The 23,773-nt window shown below is 39.1% G+C and overlaps 1 protein-coding gene across 1 annotated transcript in view; it reads left to right on the top strand.

Moving 5' to 3' along the window:
• The first annotated feature begins 6,107 nt into the window (after positions 1-6,107).
• The window catches only part of SHCBP1L (SHC SH2-domain binding protein 1-like), a 29,673-nt gene continuing 12,007 nt past the window's right edge, over positions 6,108-23,773 (top strand). The window contains exons 1-6 of the mRNA XM_012639966.1: positions 6,108-6,497; positions 8,372-8,521; positions 12,376-12,590; positions 13,429-13,515; positions 13,588-13,806; positions 21,028-21,159. Of these exons, the coding sequence (XP_012495420.1) occupies positions 6,108-6,497; positions 8,372-8,521; positions 12,376-12,590; positions 13,429-13,515; positions 13,588-13,806; positions 21,028-21,159 (1,193 nt within the window). The remainder of the gene's footprint in view (positions 6,498-8,371; positions 8,522-12,375; positions 12,591-13,428; positions 13,516-13,587; positions 13,807-21,027; positions 21,160-23,773) is intronic.

Here is a 23,773-nt window from a genome sequence, read left to right on the forward strand (position 1 = left end):
CAACACCAAATAGTATGTCAGCACAGAGTAGGTTCTTAATACATTATTTGTAAAATAAATTACTGTTCTCTCTGTGGAAGCTCAAAGTCTGCTGCTGGGATCCTTCAGTTCCTCTTAATTCTGGTCCCAACTTTTTTCCTAAAGCCAGCTTCATAGTCATCATTGGGATAAAGGGAAGGGGGATCCTCCAGGTCACTTCTGTCTCTCCAGCACATCCCCCCATTATGTTCTAGCCCCCATTATAGTTCTGTTCTCATATCAGGTACATCTGCTTTGCTCCCAACCCCAAGTCACTAGTCTAGGTAATAATGAAATATCAAGTAAACTCTCAGTCTGGGTGGATCTCTGAAATGTCAGTGACCCTTATCTATTTTTTGTTTTGCCTAGGGCCAGCTGTTATTTTTTATCAGTGTTTTGCTCTTTCCTTCTGAAAGAAAAAAAGATCTCAAGGAGATATATTGTCAGGGATTTCAGGGTTGAAAGAATTTACGAGCCTACTTTCTGCTTCACAGTGAACCAGGAAGAAAAGAAGTTTTGATCAGAAACATTTTTTCTGGTAGAAAATAATGAGTTATAATTTTAAAATAAGCATTTTTAACTTAGATCATTTGTATGTGGATTTAACCCAGAGCTTCCCCAGGTAGCCCAACCCAAAGATCAACAGAATACAAATATTGGCACTGATTTATAGAACTTAGCACACATCCAGAGAGCCCACAGGGTGACAGCTCTATGTTCAATAAGCTCCGCTGTGGACAGAAAAGAGGAGCAGAACTTGATCCTTGCATCAAGGAGGTAACAACCTCCTTGGGGCTGGGGCAGAAAAGGACAAATATACGTTTCAGCCCAAAAGTTGAAAAAGAACATTTTCTGTACCCCTATTTAAGAATTCACAATTCTTAAAACTTTCACCGGTTAGACGTTAAGCATTGTGTTAAGTATTGGGGATAAAAAATAATGGGAATAATATGAATAGTACTGTCCCTGCACTTGAAGTGCTTCCAGCCCAGTATAATAGTGAGCAGAAGGTACTCTGAGAACACGAAAGAGGGAAAGTTTAGTTTTGACTCAGGCCATGTATTGGAACCTGACCTAGAAAATTTTTGACAGGTGGAGACAAGTAGGAAGGACGTTCCAGGTGAAGAAAACAGCACGAGCAAGCTAAAACAATGGCTCCTGGCCAGATCCTTAGGAATAAGAGATAAAGAAAGATGCCCAGGACCTTAGAATTCTCAAATTCAATCTGCCACAGTCAAGCATCATATTCAAGGTCCTTGTGAGAGAGAAGACCAGGTGGCTTGGGCCACAAAAACCCAATTTAGAAACTGATCTATGTATGCAGGAACCAAAGACTCTCTTGCTGGTCTTAAGCAGGCCTCAGCCCCAGTGCCCACACAAGCCTGACAGCATCCTCACCTTTCTTCCTTTTTTTTTCAGACAGAGTCTCCCTCTGTCCCTCAGGCCAGAGTGCCATGGCATCATCATAGCTCACTGCAACCTCAAACTCCCAGGCTCAAACCATCTTCCTGCCTCAGCCTCCCATGTAGCTGGGACTACAGACACACACTACCATGCCCAGCTAATTTTTTCTGTTTTTAGTAGAGATGGGGCCTTGCTCTTGCTCAGGCTGCTCTCAAACTCCTGGCCTCGAGCAATCCTCCCGCCTCAGCCTCCTAGAGTGCAGCATCCTCCCCTTTCTACCCAGGCCCCCACTCAACTATCAAGCTCATGCATCTTACCGCTGCAATGGCAAGGAAGAGCCGATTCAAGGAAACGCTTCCAAGGAAAAAGAGGGGAAATGAATGTTTCCCCCTAATATATACAACAGAGCAGGCATCATGTAGCACACAAGACCTTGCTAGTTAGAATCACTAATCAAATGTGAGAATTGCTCTAATCGCTCTGAGAAAGCACAGACTGAGTTGACACTGCTGCAGAGCCTTATCCTGCGTCAGGCACTATGCTGTACATTGAGCTGCGTAACCTCATTCCCATGATACTGTTATGTAAGTTGCATTTTACAGAGAAGGAAAGCAAGGCCTTAGAGAAGAGAAACTTGCAGTTACACCGTAGCCAAGCCATGGACCCTACGCAGGCTAGCCAGAGTTCACTCTTAATCATTCATTGTAAGATGCAAAGAGATGAACTGAGAGAAAGCACTAGAGGAAAGGAGTCCAATGAGACCAGCTATATGGATGTTCACACTTTTCAAGTCCTTAAGTCATTTCAATGTGTCCATCCTTAAGTCACTCGAATCCCAACCTAAGGGACTGGGTGACTAATACTGTGTAGTCTAGTGTAGATGCCTAATTTTCTGTCAAGCTAAGATGAATCGACTTCCAGACAATAGTCTCAAATGTTGGAACTAACCCTGGCTTCTAGGCCAAGAGCTCAGATGACGACTCATCTGAGTATCAAGTTCACGTTTGTGGAGTTGTATTCTATGTTATATCCAAGTTCTGACAACCGCACATAGTGGAGGCTGAGCTGTGCTGCCCCAATCTCCCTTTTAGGACCAAGACATTCACTCTCCCAGGTGCTGGCTGCTGAAGACACATGGCCGAAGCCCTGTCTGGGAGTTACCTTCAGCCAACGAGATCTGCCACAGTCAAGGTTATGCAGGCAGCCCATACCCGGTGACTGGCAGATGCAGAGATGCAAAGCCCACCCCCTTGCCTTAATACAGGACAACTCTGAAGGAACGGCTTCAGCAGGAATGGCCGAGGGCTGTGTCACAAACGCTCTGCATTTCAATAACCAGTAACTCTCTGCTCATTCTTGCTTCCCTATCCCTTACAGGTATCATTCTCAAAAGCACTTTCCCAAAACCTCTTTCTGCAAATTCTTGCTTCAGAGTCTGTTTCCCAGGAAACGCAACCCAAGACAGGTGGTATGGAAACAGGCTATAAGATAACATTTTGGAGCTGGCTCACCTGCTGGTCCACCGTGAATGAGGACACTGGGCTATTGGAGGTAGAATACCAGTAGCTACTAGCGTGCTATGCAGATGCAATTATTAAAATCTTTAGAGTCAGTGAAAGGGAAGGAAATGCACTGGTGGTGTAATACCTCAGGACTTTGAGAAGTTTTGTGGAAGTAGTAATTATAAGAACTATGGAATCAAATGTCTCTTGTTGGGTCTTATTAATTTATTGGCAAAAAGACAAAAACAGACTGAGGTGATTAATTACCAATTTAAGGTGAACTGTGAAAGCCAGAAGGCCTTCACTGTAACACACAGAAAGACTCTCATTTCCTGCTGGAGGGCAGAAAAACCTGAGTTCCAGGTTTTTATGAGGATAATGGAGTTTCAGAGAAAGTTGAGTTCTTAGTCTGAGCAGGACTGCTACACCAAAGTCAGGTCCTGATGGGGAAGGGGTGGGATCCTGGGATGCGATGGGGACATCTTGGTTGATGCACTTGAAAGTATTGAGTCCCCAGATTCCTCTGAACCCTCTGGGCTCACTTGTTCCCATCAAAGGCTAGAGTCCCCCGTGCTTGAAGATGGCACATAGGCTTCTGCTTCTGAAGACGACATACACCACTTCTGAGGACCCACCCCTGCCCACTAGTCTGATAAACAGGGTTAAGATACAACATGATCCAGCCAGGGAACTGCTGGGTTGGCTGAGGGAGGAAAAGGACTAGACACCGAAGGAGCGAGTCAATATGTACTGGCAGGTGCTCGGATAGTTTATACGGGAATGAATACTGAGGGTGCTGGAGCAGGGAGAGGAACATAAAGTTGGACAAGGGAGAGTTTATCAATATGGCTAGAATTCAACTAAAAATAATATAGGTGACTCTTTGTCATACGGCTTTTGCTTATCTCTCCAACCTAAATTTTTATCCCAGTTGGTCCTCTCTATTCCAGTCATACTAAGCTATCTAGACCAAGTCTTTTACCCCTGTGTAAAACCACAATTATTCTCTCTGCTTGGAATGTTTACCCTATTGCATCCCTATTCCACCCAGGCCTAAGATACCTATAGCTTACTTCTCTTTTAAAACTCAGCCAACCTGGAAGTTAATCTGCTAACGGAAGGGGAAATTAATACATCCTTTTTGGGAAACAATTCGGTAGTACTGAGGGCCTTAAAATGTTTACACATCTTGACTCAAGCCCATTTTCCCCTAGTGAAAAATCTGATATATGGCAAAAACTTATGCATAAAGATATTCAAAATGGCTTATTTGATATTATAAAAATTAATGTAACCCAAACACTTGAAAATATAGGGTTGTACAAATCACATCCAAACAATTGTATGCTATTGAAAATTATGTGTTTATAAGTAATTTGTAATTATATGAAAATGCTTATACTATATAGAAAAATAAAGTTTAAAACTTAATATGATTTAAACTTTGAAAAATATAATAGGAAAAAATATTAAAAGAAAATATACCAAAATCTAACAGTAGTTATGGCTGAGCATTAAAATTAAAGCCGATTTAGGCTTTCTTCTTTCTTATACTTTTCTGTATTGTCCAAATTGGCTCAGGATGTGGACATTGCTTTCATAATTAATAAAACGCAATAAAAGTTATTTTTTAAAAGACTCGGCCTAAGTATAAATTCTTCTGGGAAGAAAAGTCCCTTTCTTCCACAATGTATATTTAAAAATATGTGCATATACACAATATATGCTTTTTATTTATATATAAATACAATCATGGTCCTTACCAAACATAATCATCTATTGACCCATCTGTACCCTTCACTAGGATAACAAGGGCAAGAATTCTATCTTTTATTTCTATAACTTTGGCATCTATGCATTGCCTGGCCCATAACAGGTTCTTAACAAATATTTGTTTGCTTTTTGGGGGAAAGGGGGCTGTTGTTTTTTAACTTTGTGTCAGAACAGGTGATCTTTATTATTGCTAACCTAAGAATTTAAAAACCCATAATTTATTAAAAACAAACTTTTTGGAAGAAACACTAGAGCAATAGTTTTTAGTTTTGGTAAGTGAAATCTGTATAGTTAGGTACCATTTTAAACAAAGTCCAGAACTCTCGACAAAGGGAATAAACTAAGAATAGGGCCAAAAACATGATGAATGTTGTAATTATTCCCTGAACTCCAGTAACATGAAATTAATACTAATATCTTCCTCAAAACAAACTCAGAATTTTAACACAGTGTCCTTCCAGATGAGTGTGAAGGAAGGCAGGTGTTTCCCCAAAGCTGTTCTCCTTGGGGGCTGTCAGCCCCGCTGCGATATTTCACAGCTAGATGGTAAACAAATCTCGTTCCAGTTGGCTCAACGCACATTCAATAGTAAAATACCAGAAATGAGTGGTGTCTGTTGTACTCCAAAACGTGTTCTCCTGAGCAGACTTTTACTGTGAAAACGTTCGTAGTTTGCACTCATCACTCCCAGCTGGAAGTTTCCATCTAGTTTAACAGTTACATAATATAATCTTTCGTGTGAGACTTTTGAGACAAGAAAACAGACTAAACTGTCCTTGGTATTATCATCATGGCAAAAAGTGAGCGTCCTGTTTAAAATGCAAAGGAAACCTGATTCGGGGAGCCGTGTAAATAGGTAGGGGTAAAACCTAGGTCGCTGGCTTTGTCACTAGCCTTCCCTCTAGTAACCCCCAGAGGGTTCCAGTGACTACCACCCACCGGTATGAAAATAAATTTTCATTCAGGTTGTGTCTGTGCAAATACGTGTGCGTGTAGGTGGCAGGTGGAGCATTTGTTAGGCCCCGATGGCCTGGAGGGTGACTCCCAATCACCCCAAAACCTACGCGGACCCTAAGGAAATACCTCCTTGGAGAGGGAATTCTGTCGCTGGATGGTTCTAAGGAGAAAGGGATGGGGTTGGAGCGAGTGCGCTGGGGCTCCGCTCGCACCGGGCTGGTGTGGACACGGCACCCTGCCTGCCCCACACCTGTCCCGAGCCCGGGCGCCCCGCCGGGTCCCACTGGGCTCTGCACCCCCGACGCCCCGCCCTGAGCCGCGCCCCGCGTCCCCACCCGCCCGACACCCCGCTGGCGGGTCCCCCTCGAGCCCCCCGCGCTCGTGGCGGGCCCTGCAGGCGCAGCGCGGGAAACGCGGCCAACGGCTGCAGCGGGCCGTCAGCGCGCCACGGAGATGGCGTCGGGGTCCAGGGCTACCGTACCTGCAGACGCAGTCCGAGCCGTCAGCCCCGGCAGGGGGGGCGAGAAGGTTGTCTACGCGTACCCCGGGGACACGGTGGCGGCGGCGGCCCTGAAGAGCGCGGCGTCGCGGGTGCGCTCCGTGGTGGCCTCCCCGCGCTCGGTGAAGGCGAAGGCGGCCCGGCGGCGGCTCCAGCTCCTGCGGGACTCTGAGGCTGAGGGTCCGGGGGAGGCGGCCGCGCAGGAGGAAGGGGAGCCCCTTCTCCCAGTGCCTGAGGAGGAGGAAGCGCAGCCGCTGCCCCCCGTCTGCGTGTCCCCCATGAGGGGCATGTGGCGGGACGAGAAGGTGGCGCTGTATTGCGACGTGGTGCTGCAGGGCTGTAAGGTGAGGAGAAGGGGAAGAAGGAAAACGGATCGGAATCCAGCCCGGGGCCTGCAGGAGACGCGCCCTGGCGGAGGCCGATCTCCCTCTCAGGGTGACGGGGTACAAAGGGCGCAAAGAAAAGCCGCCTTTCAAAAAATCAAATTGACTCAACATTTATAGAACTTTTCACCTTATTAGAGGTACCCAGATCCTATCAGGGAGGAGTTAAGATTAGACCAGATAAAGTGTTTTCTGAGAGCCCCTAAAAGATGAAGATATGTACGGCTTGATCATTGCCCAGGCAGGCATCTTAGTATTTTTATTTAACAATTTGTGCCCAAACATAAGGGTAAGATTACTTAGCCTTGACTTTTACACTAGAATGCTAGAAATGTTTACACTTTAAGAGTGGTTTCCAGAAGGCAATCTAGGATGTGGCATGATGTTTTGTATTAAAAATACCCATTAACACTGAATAAAGCAAATATTGCATGTTTCTAACCTATTTTTTTAAGTTATAGCAGAAGAATTTGTGTAAAAGGATATTCATTACAGTGATATTTATAAACAAAATAAAAACGAGAAACTAAATTTCCAACGGGGGCAGTGAAAGATTTATTATAGTGGTTTCATATAGTGGAAAACCATGCAGCTGTAAAAATCATGTTTTCAAGAACTATAGATTTGCTTATGTTATAATTAAGTTTTAAAAAAAAACCCGGAAGACAAAACAAAACATGATCCATATGTATGGATAAGTATATGCACAGAAAAAATACTGGAAGGAAATACACCAAAATATCAACAATGGTTATCTCTGGCTGCCAGGATGAGGGGGGATTTTTGTTTTCTTTATATTTTCTGTCTATTAATATTTTCCCAAGGTTTACTGTATTTTATAATCAGAAGACAATTTTATTTTTAAAAACACCATCTCAGCGAGGCATGGTGACTGACACCTGTAATCCCAGCACTTTGGGAAGCAGAGATGGGAGGATCACTTGAGGTTAGGAGTTCAGGAGCAGGCTGGGCAACATAGTGAGACCCCATCTCTACAAAAAGTAAAATGAAAAACTACCCAGGCATGGTGGTGTGCTCCTGCAGTCCCATCTACTCTGGAGGCTGATACAGGAGGATCGTTTGAGCTCAGTAATTTGAGGTTACAGTGAGCTATGGTCCCATCTCTGCACTCCAGCCTGGGTGACAGAGACAGAGTGAGACTGTTTCTAAAAACAAAAACAAAACAACAAAAAACCCACCATATCCATAAAACCAGGACAGTATTTAATGACCAACCTACATCTGATATTGAGGGTTGGAGAAAACCAGGTCTGTCATAGGCGGTGGAAAAATATTTATATAATTATTATGTCATTAATCAGACAGTATCTAATGACTGAGTTTCATAATAGCTAGGTTATCATTAAGAGGTAGCTGAATTTAAACTAAAAAATCAAATGGGCAAATATTTATTGAATGCTTAATATCCTCATTTGTGTTATAGGACAGAGTGCAATTTTAAATTTTTATGAATGAAATGTTTTAAATAGGTCATTACATTTTTAAAGTTCAGAAAAAATAACTACCTGTTTTTTAATGTGGTAATTACTTTGTTTTTAATTTGTTTAATTATATTTCTTCCGAAGACATAAGTAAGTAGATATCTCATCTCTGAATTACTCTATTGAGTGAATAGATCTCTTTAAGTTTATTTTAATTTTTTAATGTTTATGATATTTTCCCGTTAAATATAGTTTTAGTTAAAATCTATAATTTTCCAGGTTTTCCATTATTTAAGGCCATATCGGTTCCATTGTAAAATAGAAATCAGTAAAGATAATTATAAATCTATAATTTCACATATTCATACATGTACATTTTTTTTCTTCTGTTAGGCAGAAGATGCTGATGAGGCTATGAGTAAATACCTATCAGAAAAATTAAAGTCGAAAGACAAATGGTTTGGAGTCTGGAAGACTAATCCTGAATTATTCTTTGTGAAATATGATGAAGCTTCTATACCTTTTGTTGGTATACTGGTTGAGGTAAATAAATTTTATTTGATCTTTGTTCTTTTTGAATGAAATTATTAGTTGTTTTAAAGATTGAAATACGGCCTTGAGGCCGCAGGTTCCCTGCCCCTCTCTGAAAATGAAGATGGAGCTGAGAAGGAAGAACTGCTTGAAAGGCTGTTTAAGACACAGGGGCTTCCAGGAAGATGGAGTAGACATAGTTTTCCATATTCCTCTCATTAAGTACAGCCAAACACTCTGCATTATGTATATAAAACAAACATAAGACAATTCTGAAAGATGGATAGAAAGTAGATTGATTAGGGACCTCATGACCCAAGGAACAACAAGGTAGTAAGTTTCCTGGGCTCTCTTTTTGCTTCATATATCCTAGACTGGGTACTAGAGGAGCTAACCTTTAGTTAACCTAGCTAACCTGGAAACACCAACAGGTGTAGACCAAAAAAAAAAAAAAAAGCAGAGGCAGACAGGACTAAAATCAGTGATCTTAAAGATAGAAAAATAGAAATTATCAAATTGGAAAACCAGAGAGAAAATAGACTGAAAGAAAAAATGAACAGAACATCAGGGACATGTTGGACTATAGCAAAAGACGTAACATTCATGTCTTCAGAGTCTCTGAAGGAGAGAAGAAAGCAAATGGGGCTGAAAAAAAGTCAAAGAAATAATGGCTGAAAATTTCCCAAATTTGGCAAAAAATACAAACCTACAGATGTAGAAAGCCAACTTGAAAAGCATGGTTAAGGGTGGGTGTACCCCAATGAGGAAAAGGGAATTAAGTGAAAGTTTACTGGTACTGAATGTTGGGATGCTCTATCTTCTACCCCAGCTCTGCTTCTAGAACACAGGCAGCTAAGGCATATCCCTCCAGGAATAAGATTTGGAAGACTCTTGTGTGATCAGATCAAAAGAAAAGACCTAGTGATACTGGTATATGGAGTTCCCATGGAAAGAGCCTGAGCAGATCATCCTACAGTGAAGCCCATGGGGGATTTGTTTCACCCATATACACAGACCTTCCAAAATCACCTTTTTGGTGCTCTATTCCAAAATATAAGCAGACATATTTGGGTCAAGAGATATTAGGAGAAACGCTACTATCAAAGCAGTGGTCAAAACCAGCATAAAAGACGACGTTTGGAAGAAACAGAAATGATGGGGAGAAGAAAAAAATATACACAAATATACTTAAAAATCTATTAATAGTCTCAGAAGGAAAAGACAAAGAAAGCATCCACAAAACAAGAACTGGAACCTATATTATGGGAGTATTCCAAGAAAGAAAGAACTTTTGGAAATTAAAAATAGGATAGCAGAAATTAAAAACTAAATAGCAGGATTAGAAGCATTGAAAGATAATGTTGAGTAAATCTCCCCAAAGTAGAGCTAAAGAACTAACGAATGGAAAGGAAAAAAGGGAAAGAATTAGGGGATCTTGTCTAACATCTAAATAAATGTTGGGGTGGGAGGAGACAGGGAGAGAGGGAGAGGAGGAGGAAGGGGAGGGGGAGAGGGTCAGGGGATGGGGAGGAGTTGGGGGCAAGAACAACAGCAGAAAGCAAATTGTCAGATTGTGAAAGTTACCCAGAACCAAAGAATATGAATTTCTAGACTGAAAGGGCTCACTTAGTGAAATTTTAGACTGCTAGGGCCAAAGAGAAGGTTCAGGAAGATACCAGAGACAGAAAAAAAAAAAGATTCATGTAAAGAATCAAGAGGCAGAATGGCATCAGACTTCTCAATGGTAATTCTTAATTTTAAAAGGCTATGAAAATATATTTTCAAAAATTTCAGAGAAAGTAATACCTTACCCTAGAATTCTATACCCAGTCATACTGTAAGTTAAGTGTAGAAAAAAAGACATTTTCAAATATGTAAGCTCTCAAAAGTTATGTCCAATGCACCCTCTCTCAGTAAGTTAATGGATGTCGTCTGCAGTCAGGGGCATAAATCAAGACATATGAAGACATCGGATCTAAAATGCAGAGAAACAACCATAAGAGAAAAGCAAAAGGAATTCCCAGGATGATGGCAATGAGGTAACAGCTATGTACATAGCAGGCCCAGAGCGCTAGTTCAGATTGGAACTAGTCAGAGAACTCTGAAAGGAGTACTTCAAGAAAAATAAAACAAATATTTTATTTCAAACACAATTTATTGTGTTTGTACTTATCACAAGATTTTCAGAACTTAAGGAATTTGGGGTTAAATTAAGAAAAGTCACATAGAAAATCAAGCAAGCAAAAAAACAGTATAATTATTGACTCCTGGGAAAACAAAATTTGTGCAGGAGAAGAAAGTGTAACCAGCTTATACTATATGGCTCACCTGTGAGTGACATTTTCAAGCATATTAAGGTAAATGCAGAATACTCAGATTTAACCATGTTGGGGAGTGGAGGGCCAGGAGAGGGTGAATTTATGTGATGAAGAAGAGGGAAAATGAAAAAGACAACTAAATTGTTATCTTTCAGAGTGGGAAGTCAATATCTAATGCCAAAAACCGAACAAAACTACAAATAGCAATATACGCATATTATTTAAAGATCAAGATGTAAATGTCAAAATAATCAGCTAAAAGAACGAAAAATGGTTGCGTCTGAGAAGCAGAAATTAGAGGGTGGTAGAAGACTGTCAAGGAATTCTGTTTTTCATAACAAACCTGGTACAGCTATTTGATTCTCAACTATGTGCATGTATAATGCTGATAAAAAATCAAAACTAAAATATTAAAATATAAGGTTCAATGTCAAATTTTATAACTACTTTTTGGAAATATATTTTTGTTCTGTCACAAATTTGGATTCCAGATCATTTATATTATCTTTAGACACACAGTTTTAAATTTTTATTCTATTTTCCTAGTTTTCTTCTGTCCCATAACTGCTTATAAGAATAGAATTTATACTAAATTGATTATCAAATTTGTATTTCAAAGTTTGGTTAGTAATTTGAAGATATTTTCTATATTTAAATGATCATTTTTTATATTTTTATGAATATTATTATATATACTGATAATGCTGATATTTAAAATGTTTTTTTACCTAACTCTACCTAAAAATAATCTTATTGAACACGAAAATTTTCAAAATCGATCTTGGAAATCTTTATGTTAATATTCAATTTTGTGCCAATATTTTAAAGTTTGTATTAATATTAATATAATTTATTAAATTTTTGAAACACTGAGTAATGTCAATCTGGATTTTCAGACAAATGCTGGAGGTGTCACTACACTTTGGTGAAATAAGACAAATAAACAATATAACACGTTGTTTATAAAGCTAAATTTATTCAACGTAAGGACTTTACTCTTTATGTCCTTTCTACTTTTTTAGGGGTATTGGAATAGTCTTTCTTTAACAAGTGATGTAATATAGATAGAAGGAGGTTTTTAAAACATGCTTTTGTGGCAAAATTAGTCCAAAAATTTTCAAAAATACTGGTCTGGCACAGTGGCATGCTCCTGCAGTCCCAGCTACTTGGGAGGCTGAGGTAGGAGGATCGCTGGAGCCCAGGAGTTTGAGTTTGCAGTGTGCAATGATCACACCTATGAATAACCACTTGCACTCCAGCCTGGGCGACATAGTGAGACCCCTCTGACAACTCACACTTAAAAATAAATAATGTAGGCAATACAGAATTCCTTCCATGAAACTTAAAAAATAATGTGTTTGAGAAGTAGGATTTGAAAAACTATTGATATTTTATTTAATATTGATCTATAATTATTCTATATGTTGATTGTTAGAGGAGTCATAAAAAATTTAAAAGAAGAAATCTTATAATTAGCTCATATATAAGAAAGAAATCCTTGTGGTTTACTTACATTTATAATTACATATCTCATAATATTTATCTCAGGTAACTTGTGAACCAAGCCAAAACTCATCATCCTGTTTCAAAGTTACTGTTTCTGTTGCTGAGCCCTTTTCTTCTAACATTGCAAATATTCCAAGAGATTTGGTTGATGAGATATTAGAGGAACTGGAGCACAGTGTGCCTCTCTTGGAAGTGTATCCTGTTGAGGGACAAGATGCTGATATACGTGATATTGCTCTGGCCTTGGAAACTGTAAGGTATTAGGGCCCTTTTACCTCTGAAAATTAAACTAATCATATTCAAAAGTTAATGTGTAAGTTTTGCTCACATAAGCACTTTATAAATATTTATTAATTTAATTTTTACTCACTGCTGGATTAAGTTTGTCCATATTAAATTAACATATTTGTCTCTGTTGTAGGAGACATGTTTAAAAAACAACAAAACACCATATTGTATGTGTAACTCTTTTAGTTGCAAAATTGCAGAGTTACTGTATATAGGTAATGAAAAGTTTGTCATTTTTTGTTCTTGCATTTTATAGAAATTGAATAAAACAAATTCTAGAAATAAGTAGCATTAACTTCTATTCACACTTAAGCATCTTAAATATATTAGAATTCATTTTTCACATTTAAGGGCATTACAAATACCAGATGTCATCATCCACATTATGATTGCTTCTTATAAGTACGATTTGAGGGAAGCTATCCATAAACAAGATACAGAATATATTATGGCATGTTTTTTGTTTTTCTAATGCTTCTTACCCTCCCAACAAATTTGGTTGTCTTTTACATATTATTTCTTTGTTGAACAAAATCATAACCAAAATCTATGAAATTTAGAGCCTGGATTTTACAGTCTCACTTCCAGAAACATTATCTTCTTATTTGCAGTAACCTAACATAGAATCTAGATCATCTCGTATTTAAAGTTTTATCTTTTATTTTAGTTCACTGGAAGGTCATTTAAAAATATGTTTCTTAAGAATTAAGATTCATGTAGAGAATTATGACATCAGAATATCTTTTTAATTCGAAACATAGTAGTGGCCGGTTTTGATTACTATCATCTTAATTTGTTTCATTGTAGGTTTTTTTATGACTTTCTTTGGAGAGACTGGGATGATGAAGAGAGTTGTGAGAATTATACTGCTCTTATTGAAGAAAGAATTAATTTGTAAGTATAGTTTATAAAAGTACTCAGCACCTTATAAAAGATAATCATTATAATTATATTGATACTTTTCAGGTGGTGTGAAATACAGGATGGAACAATACCTGGTCCTATTGCACAACGTTTTAAAAAAACTTTGGAGAAGTATAAAAGCAAGCGTGTCGAGCTCATTGAGTATCAGAGCAATATTAAAGAAGATCCATCTGCAGCAGAGGCTGTTGAATGCTGGAAAAAATACTACGAAATAGTAATGCTCTGTGGATTGCTGAAAATGTGGGAAGATTTACGCCTCCGGTAATTGCTCTATTTTAAATCGAAACGAAAGATTACAGGGTCATTCTTTTATCATAGCACTTGTCATAAATGTTGCTCTGATTAAAGTGGATTATAAAATCAGATGTCTAACTTTTGAGGTAAGCACAAGGTACAACTATTGTATTGGAAAATTATTTTTATATTAGCTGAATTCATTGAAATCTTTTTTTTTTAGAAAAAAAATCTTGATCCAGTTCTTTCCTTATCTTTCATCTTTACCTTTTTTTGATTGTAGCCAAAGCATAAGAAAGGAGGAGGTGGATCTCCTCTACTTACGATATGTGAATTAAGTAAGAGAAACTAGTTTCTGCCTGACTAGTTTGGCTGCCTTATAATTTCAGCTTTTCTAACCAACATAAGTTGATAATTTGTTTTTGATGAGAAGTAAAACAATGTAGATTTAACCAGCATCATTCTGTAAAACACTTAAAAATATATCAGAATATTTTTACTTGACTATGCAGTGAAGAAAGTATGTATTTCTTTGTTTTATGTATGGGGAAAGAAGAATTCTTGCTCATGGTCCAAAATTGATTGAAAATTGTACATGAAGCCAAAAGACTTCTGACTATTTCATACTAAATTGTTTAACCCTTGTCTTGGTTCCGCCTTTACTCATTCTTTGCCCTTAGCAATTCTGAGCCAGTTTTTACTTGTATAACAATTGATGCTAGCATAATTTTTTTCTTTTTGCATTTTCCTCCAAATTTGACATATATTTTTTTTGATTACTCAGAAATCTCATTCTAGTGACTATTTTTGATGTTTCATTATTATTGGGATTCCTACAGTAAACCTTAAAATTACCTTGGGAAACCAATATAGATAAGAGTTTTAAAATCCACTTATTTAAAAACCCACAGATTCAACGCAAGTTGAATTTGAATGTAAATGATCATCACTAGACCTTAATTCTTTTATTTTATTTATTTATTTATTTTGAGACAGTGTCACTCTGTCATCTAGGCTAAAGTGTAGTGGTGTCATCATAGCTTACTGCAACCTCAAACTCCTGGGCTCAAGCGATCCTCCTGCCTCAGCCTCCCGAGTAGCTGAGACTACAAGTGTGTGCCACCATGCCTGGCTAATTTTTTCTACTTTTAGTAAAGATGGGGTCTCGCTTTTGCTCAGGCTGGTCTCGAACTCCTGAGCTCAAGTGATCCTCTGGTCTCAGCTGCCCAAAGTGCTAGGATTATAGGCATAAGCAACTGTGCCCAGCCTAGACTTTAGATTCTAATGACATAGAGTAGTGATCCCCAACCTTTTTGGCACCAGGGACCATTTTCATGGAAGACACTTTTTCCATGGATGGGGAGGTGGGGTGCAGCGGGAGGGATGGAGGGTGATTTTAGGATGATTCAAGTGCATTGCATTTATTGTGCACTTTATTATTATTACATTGTAATGTATAATGAAATAATTATACAACTCACCATAGGTTGGTGATCCCTGATATAGAGCAACACAGAGTTCTCTCATCTTAAAAGTTATAATTATGGAGAGTTTAATTCCAGAAATAGTGGAATGAGTTGATTGGTCAAACTCTTTTACCAGATAGTAATTATAAACCTGGACAAAATATATTAAAAGTATCCAACTCTGATCACCAGATGAGAAGTTAAGAAGCAGCCTTTCTGTGGAGAGTAAGAATAATTGTGTGCAAAGTAGAGAAATATCCAATTATGTGACAATCTTTGTGTAATAAAAATTTGTTTAAAGTTAAAAAAAAAAAAAAGTATCCAACTCTGGCCGGGCGCGGTGACTCACACCTGTAATCCTAGCTCTCTGGGAGGCTGAGGCGGGTGGATTGCTCAAGGTCAGGAGTTTGAGACCAGCCTGAGCAAGAGCGAGACCCCGTCTCTACTAAAAAATAGAAGGAAATGATCTGGACAACTAAAAATATATATATAGAAAAAATTAGCCAAGCATGGTGGCATATGCCTGTAGTCCCAGCTACTCGGGAGGTTGAGGCAGAAGGATTGCTTGAGCCCAGGAGTTTGAGGTTGCTGTGAGCTAGGCTGACGCCACAGCACTCACTCTAGTCCGGGCAACAAAGCGAGACTCCGTCTCAAAAAAAAAAAAGTATCCAACTCTTTGAAAGCACTTTTATTTATTTATTTTTTAAAATGGGGTCCTGCTACATTGCCCAGGCTGGTCTTGAACTCCTGGGCTCAGGCGATCCTCCCACCTCAGCCTCCCTAGTAGCTAGGATTACAGATGCACACCACTGCACCTGGCTCTGAAAACAGTTTAAAGTAACCAAAAACAGGCAGCAACCAGGAAAGTCAGTCCTTAGAATTGATTTATTCTTGGAATGGGTAGGAAACGGGAATTTGTGGCTGTTTGGTCTGAGGATGATCCCCAGGTCTCAGAGCTCTGGTGGCACAACATACAACCTTACTGTTTGAAGATGACAAAGAACAGACTTCAGGACTGGCAGAGTGGCTGGAAATTTAGTGGGGATATCCTGAACGTAAGAGAGCTGCAAAAGGGTGAGGTCAAAAATTTGGGCATAAACGCTGCCCAGATCTGTGGCTGATGACTAAATTATGCTGGTATTCAGGGGAGGGAGATAAGGGAAGGAATCAGGGAACCATGCTAAAAAAGGAACAGCAGGAAGTTGAAAGAACTGAGCAGAGATGTCAGCCACAGCGAAACAGTTTGCAGTTTGAGGCCAGGCAAGTTAACTTCCTGTTAGAATACAAAACTAGCAATCCTCAGAAGAACATAACACAGTTGCTAAAATGTATTACCCAAATCTCCAGTTTTCAACCAAAAATTAACATACGCAAAGAAACCAGAAAATTAGATCCATACTCAGGAAAAAAGACAGTATAAACTGACTCTTGGTGGGCCCAGATGTTGGATTTATCAAAGAATCACTTCAAAGCAGTAGTTACAAATATGTTGAAAAAATTAGAGGAAAATGTGATTGTAGAAATAAAGGAAAATATAGCCATAATGAGTAAACATATAGGGAATCTCAACAGAGATATTGAAACCATAAAAGAGAACCAAATTCCAGATTTAGTTCTGACATGTAAAGAGCTCATGAGGCATCACCCCCATTGTTACAATAAGAAAAAAGCTGAACAAACTGAAAATGACTTCATCGGACCCATTATAGAACGGAGGTCACAGGGCAAACCATGACATTTGGAGAGACAGGTGAATTCAGAGGGCCCCAGCAAAGATCTGCTTACCTAGAACAGAACCCACCGGAGCCAGAACTGTAGACCCAAGTAAATGTCTGAGGCAAAAATCTCAATCAGTGGAGGTTTATTGAGCCAAGATTTTGAGGACGTACCTGGGAAAAACACAAACGGCAGACAAATAGTGGCTGTTTTTCTGAAGGGGAAGTTGGAACCTTCAGCATTTTAAAGGCAGACATGGAGAAGGAAAAAGGCAGAGGGGATGGGGACTGATGAGGCAAAGTGGTTACATTCTTGTGGAGCCCAAGAAATCTACATTTTACATAAAATAAAGAGAGCAAAGTAAGCATCAATTATGTAGATGTCCCTGGCTAGGTGGAAGAATGTCTGATTCTGTCTTATCTTCAGTTCTGTTACCTGTAAGATAAACTTGTAATTCATTATTAGCGTGGCACCAGATAGGCTTTAGTTTTAGATGCTAGACAGAGGTACAATTTGCGTTTCCTTGTTTGTGGGAGGTTAGCAAGGAGTTTCCTTAATGAATGATCTGTGGGGCCAGTTCTTCACTGGTGCCTGAGGCTTTTACCTTCTCTTTTGCATAAGGAGTTGGGGCGAGGGGCGGTGGCCCTGAGACTTTGAGTTTCTTTTTATAGAATATTTAAATAATAATTTTGATAAATTGGTGCAGGCTGAGTGTGGGCTAGTAAAAGAGGGAGAAATGTCTGGGGGGCTGTTGTGCTAGGGAAGCCTCCCCCTTTGTAGGTTTTTACCTCCAGGAACCTCACTAGGTTCTCAGATGAAGCCAAGAAAGATCCCATTGTGACTCTGGCTGCCGGGGAGAAAAGTAACCGTTGGGAAATACTCCCAGAACATTCTCCATAGCAAAGGTCTACTCTCAGGGAAAAGACTTTACCTGAGTCTTATCTCAGGGGAGGGCATTTCTCTGATGCCAGTCTCCTCCAGCCTTCCTGTCTGGGGGACAGAGGTAGGAGGTGAGGGACTAAAAAAGATCACTTGTCTTCCAGGGACACAGGCCCTCTAAAAGACTAATTTAAGATTATAGAACACTTCCCCTCCACCATGCCTTACAACCACATCAGTAGGTTTCCAGTATAACAACTGGATTATAGCTCAAAGAGTGGCAAGACACAGAGTCTGTCTAAAGAAGAATTGTTAAAAGAAGCACAAAGAAAAGAGAGGGACAAAACAAGGAAACTAGAGGAATCTGAAGCTTCTGGCACTTACAGCTACAGCCCAGCTCCTGGCCAGATTAATATAGTCTCACACCGAAGGCCTTTTCACCTCTCTCCTGCTACCTGATTCATCATGTCTGTATTTCAACAACAAATTACAAGACGTGCTAACAGCCACAAAAGAAAAACAATTTGGAGAAATAAAGCAAATGTCAGAATCAGACTCAGGTATGATTTTGGAATTAAATCAAACAGAGAATAAAAATAACTCTGATTAATATGTTGAAGGCTCTAACGGAAAAAATATTAAACACGCAAGAACAGATGGAATAATGTAAGCAAAGAGATGGAAACTCTAAGAACAAATGAGAAGAGAATGCCAGAAATAAAAAGCCCTGTAAACAGAAATGAAGAGTGACTTTGATGGGTTCATCAATAGGGGGGACACCACTGAAGAAAGGATTAGTGAGCTTAAAGACATGTCAATAGAAACTTTGCAAATTGAAACGCAAAGAAAAAGAACAAGAACACTGAAGAGAACAGGTAAGAAATACGGGACAGTTTCAAAAGGTATAGAAGAATAAGAAAGAGCAAATGGAACAGAAGAAATATTTGAATTAATAATGATGAAAAGTTTTCAAAATTAAATATAGACATCAAAAAACCACAGATCCAGGAAGCTCAGAGAACACCAAGCAGCTTAAATACCAAAAAACTACACCCAGGTGTATCATGTTTAAACTGCATAAAACTACAAATAAAAAAAATATTGAAAGAAGCCAGGGGGCAGGTGAACACCTTATCTATAGGTGAGCAAGAATAAGAATTACGGTGAATGTCTCATAGGACACCATGCAAACAAGATGAAAGTGGAGTGAAATATTCAAAATATTGAAAGAACCACCAAACTACAATTCTGTTAGGTCCGGAGCTGAGAGAGACACACACAAGAAGCCTAAACCTCAGGCGTAGCAAAAATGCTGTTTATTCGAGCATCTGGGTGCAGATGGGTGGAGGCCAAAAAGCATCCACGAGAGAAAAGGGGAGAGCCTTGGGTTTTATAGAGGGTTGTTCTGGGAGGAGTAAATAAATTCTTTTCAAACAACCAGCAGGGATAAGCATTTGTTCTTATCAGGAGAAAAAGGAAAATAAGTTCCTCTTTTGCATTTCATTCCTTTATCTCCCTAGGGGCCTGGCAAAGGCTGTGTGCCTAATACACTCCTAGGAAGGGTATGGGGTGGGTTCTATAGGAAATTTGGATGCAAGTTTGGGGAGGGTGAATTCTTTAAACCTAACAAATTCTATATCCAGTGAAATTATCCTTCAAAAGTAAAGGAGAAATAAAGACTTTCTCAGACACAAAATGGACAAGAACAACACAGAACTAAATTGGGAGTTTGTCGTCAGTAGACCTGCTCTGCAAGAAAAGTTAAAGGAAGTCCTTCAGGGAGAAGAAAAATGATAAAGGTCAGAAATTCAGATTTGCATATACAAAAGAAGAGAGTCTGAGAAGGAACAAATGAAGGCAGAGTAAATTACTTTTTTATTCTTGATTGATCTAAAAGATAGATCAATTACAGTAATGGTTCATTGGGTGATTATAGCATATGGATTATTGAAATAAATGATAGTAATGCCATAAAAGATGGGAGGATAGAATTGGAATACTGTTATAGGGTACCCACACCACACATGAAGTAGTATAGTGTTATTTGAAAGTGGACTTAAATTAATTCAAAATGTATATTGTAATCTCTAGGGCAAACTAAAAATTTTTTTTTAACAAAACTTATTTTTTATTTATTATTTTTTTAATTTCAGAATATTATGGGGGTACAAACACTTTGGTTACATATATTGCCTTTGCATTACCTGAGTCAGAGGTACAAGGGTGCCCATCCCCCAGACAGTGCACACCACACTCATAGGTGTGAATTTACCCATCCCCTCCACCCCCTCCCACCTGCCCAATGTCCAATGAATGTTACTTCCATATGTGCACTAGTATTTTTTTTAAAAAGAAGTATAGTTGATATGTTAAAAGAGTAGATAAAAATGGAATAATATAAAATGCTGGACCAGGCGTGGTGGCGCATGCCTGTAATCCTAGCATCGGGGAGGCTGAGGCAGTAGGATTGCTTTAGCCCAGGAGTGTGAGGTTGCTGTGAGCTAGGATGATGCCACGGCACTCACTCTAGCCTGGGCAAAAAGAGTGAGACTCTGTCTCAAAAAAAAAAAAAAAAAAGAAGTGCTGAATAGCAAACAGTATAACAACAACTGAGAGAGAAGCTAGAATAGTTCTGGGAGGCCAACAGCCAACTATTTTATGGAGACCATATTCTTTGAAACAAAACAATGTTAATAATGGAAATAATATCTAAAATTAGGCATGTCTTCAAACATTCTTATGCCTCACTATCACAGACATAAGCCATTTCTGCTTCATGTGAGTCTACAACGCAGTGAACTGTGAAAGTATAATCAGGAAATTTTTCCATTGTCCTGGAAGGGGGTGAGGTGGCCGAGGCAATGGCTGTCGGGGTGCATGCCGAGTTCCAGGGGTACAATCCATTGAAATGAAAAGATTTTAGAGTTTAAGGGTTTAAACATAATTATCTAAAAGATCTGGTTATTATATTGCTCTCAAGTTGCTCATTGCTCTCAATGAGGTTACAATTAATGAAACCTGTTTCTCTCTCTTTTTTCTTATTTTAATTTTTTTCACTGATCATCTTATTCAAAGCATGAAACCTGTCTCTCAAAGGTGCTTAGTACCAAACTTTTATTTAGTAAGAAAGGATAGGTTGAGTCTTTTTCATGTCAATTAAATCACAACTAAATGTTTTCAACTATAGAGTTCATGGACCTTTCTTTCCAAGAATTCTGAGGCGTAGGAAAGGAAAAAGAGACTTTGGAAAGACCATAACACATATTGTAGCAAAAGTGATGACTACTGAAATGGTAAGAAATATACTCTATTCTTATTTGTTCACTTAAGTTTTACCTGCCTATAATCAGAAAAGAGTCTCCCTGAAGACAGAGACCTTGTCTGATTCATTAATGGCTTGGAAGAGCTGAATAGCAAATAATATAAAAACAACTGAGAGAGAAGCTAGAATAGTCCTGGAAGGCTTAATCCAGCTATTTTATAGAGACCCATATACTTTAAAACAAAACAATGTTATTAATAACTGAAATAGTATCTAAAATCAGGCTTGTGTGTTTGAGGACATCCCTCAAACATACAATAGGTACTAAGTAAATTAATATTGACGACTATTTACTGAGTGCTAACTTTGGTACTATGGCGAGGGTGAGACCCAAATGTGAGAAAGACTGCATTTAGGGGAGACACAGTGTTAGGCAAGACCCACAGTCTTGCTTCTTCATACATTTGATGGATTTCAAGTACGGTGGAGACATGGGCAAGTAAATAGGCAATTACGGTTACAACACAGAGTGATAAATGCTACGACAGGGGTATGTATAGGGTACACAAAGGATGGGTACACAAGACAGAATTAGGAATCCGGCAATTCTGGCTAAAAGAAGTAACTCAGCTGGAACCTAAAGGATGAATATAAATTTAGCCATCCCCAAAGCAAAAAATGTTCTAAGCCGAAGAGTAAATATTTCCATCTCATTTGACCTCTCAGTAGCATTCACACCTCTCTCACTGAAATATTTGCTTTCCTTGATTTAGGTCAGTGTACTTTCCTGGTTTTCTTTCTCTCTAGTTCCTTTTTTTTCCTCATGTCCTCAAAATGCCTGGTACTGGTCTTTTCTCTGTGCTACGTTATCCCAAGGCCATTGAGCTGATCTTCTCCCGTAGCTTCGTTTACACGTACAGGTCCTTATCCAGCATGTAAGTCCGCAGCCAGACGTTTGCTCTAGCCCCAGCCCTCTGCGTCCAACTACCTAGTGCTCGTCACCACTTGCTTGTCTCACACTGACTTGCTTATGTTCTAGAGTTCTCTGTTTCTCTATATAGAATATATAGGCTCACATCATCTGCAAATAGTGATAGTTTTACTTCTTCCTTTATAATTTGGATGCCTTTTACTTCTTTTTGCCTAGTTGCTCCAGCTAGAACTTCCAGTACAGTGATGAATAGCAGGGGCAAAAGTGAGCATTCTTGTCTTGTTCCTGCTGTTAGGAACAGTTACTGGCAGAATTGTATCCCCTCCAAGTTCGTATGTTAAAGTCCTAACCCCCAGTACCTTAGAATGTAAGCATATTTGGAGATCAGGCATTTAAATGGGTGATTAAATTAAAATGAAGCCCTTGGGGTGGGCCCTCATCTACTCTGACTGGTGCCCTTGTCAGAAAAGGAAATTTGGACACACAAAGAGATGCCAGGGCACATTTGCACAGGGGCATGACCATGTGAGGAGGCAGCAACAGACCAAGCTACCTGCAAGCTGAGAGAGGCCTCAGAAGAAACCAAACCTGTAGACACCTTGATCTTGGACTTCTAGACTCCGGAACTATGAGAAAATAAATTTCTGTTGTCTAAGCCACCCAGTCTATGGTATTTCGTTATGGCAGCCATAGCAAGCCAATATGGGCAAAAGTTTTCAGTCTTTCACCATTGAGTATGCTGGTAGATATGAATTTTTCATAAACTGTCTTTATCATGTTGAGGAAGTTCCCTTCTATTCCTAGTCTTCTGAGTGTTTTTATCATGAAAAGGTATTGTATTTTCTTAAATACTTTTTTTTTGGCATCAATTGAAATGATCACGAAGTTTTTTTCCCCCTTCGCTCTATTAATGTGGTGTATTACATTGATGGATTTTGTATATTAAATCACCCTTGCATTCCTGGGATAAATTTCACTTCATCATGGTGTATAACTCATTTAATATGCTGTTTGGTTTGGTTTGCTAGAACTTATTGAGGATTTTTGCATTTATATTCTTAAGAAATATTGGTCTGTAGTTTTCTTCTGGTGTCTGTGTAGCTTTATTATCAGAGAATGCTGGCCAGGTGTGGTGGCTCACGCCAGTAATCCTAGCACTCTGGGAGGCTGAGGCAGGAGGATTGCTTGAGCTCAGGAGTTTAAGACCAGCCTGAGCAACAGCAAGACAGTCTCTACTAAAAAATAGAAAAAATTAGCCAGGCGTGCTGGTGAGTGCCTGTAGTCCCAGCTACTTGGGAGGCTGAGGCAGGAGGATCCCTTGAGCCCAGGAGTTTGAGGTTGCTGTGAGCTAGGCTGATGCCACAGCACTCTAGCCCGGGCAACATTTTGAGACTCTGTCTCAAAAAAAATAGAGAATGCTGGCCTCATATAATGAGTTAGGAAGTGTTCTTATATTTTTTGGAAGAATTTGAGAAAGGTTGGTGTTAATTAGTCTCTAAATGTTTGGTAGATTTACCAATGAAGATCAGGTCTTGGACTTTTGTTTGCTGGAAGGTTTTTAATTACTGATTCAATCTCTTTACTTGTTATAGGTCTGTTCAGATTTTATATTTCTTCTTGAGTCAGTTTTGGTAATTTGTGTGTTTCTAGGAATTTGTATACTTAATCTTTGTTGGTATGAAATCAGTGTATTTGTTGGTGAATAATTGTTCATAGGTATATGTATATAATTATAGTACA

Source organism: Propithecus coquereli, unplaced genomic scaffold (assembly GCF_000956105.1).
Source record: "Propithecus coquereli isolate 6110/MARCELLA unplaced genomic scaffold, Pcoq_1.0 Scaffold146, whole genome shotgun sequence".
In the NCBI taxonomy this organism is placed as follows: domain Eukaryota; kingdom Metazoa; phylum Chordata; class Mammalia; order Primates; family Indriidae; genus Propithecus; species Propithecus coquereli.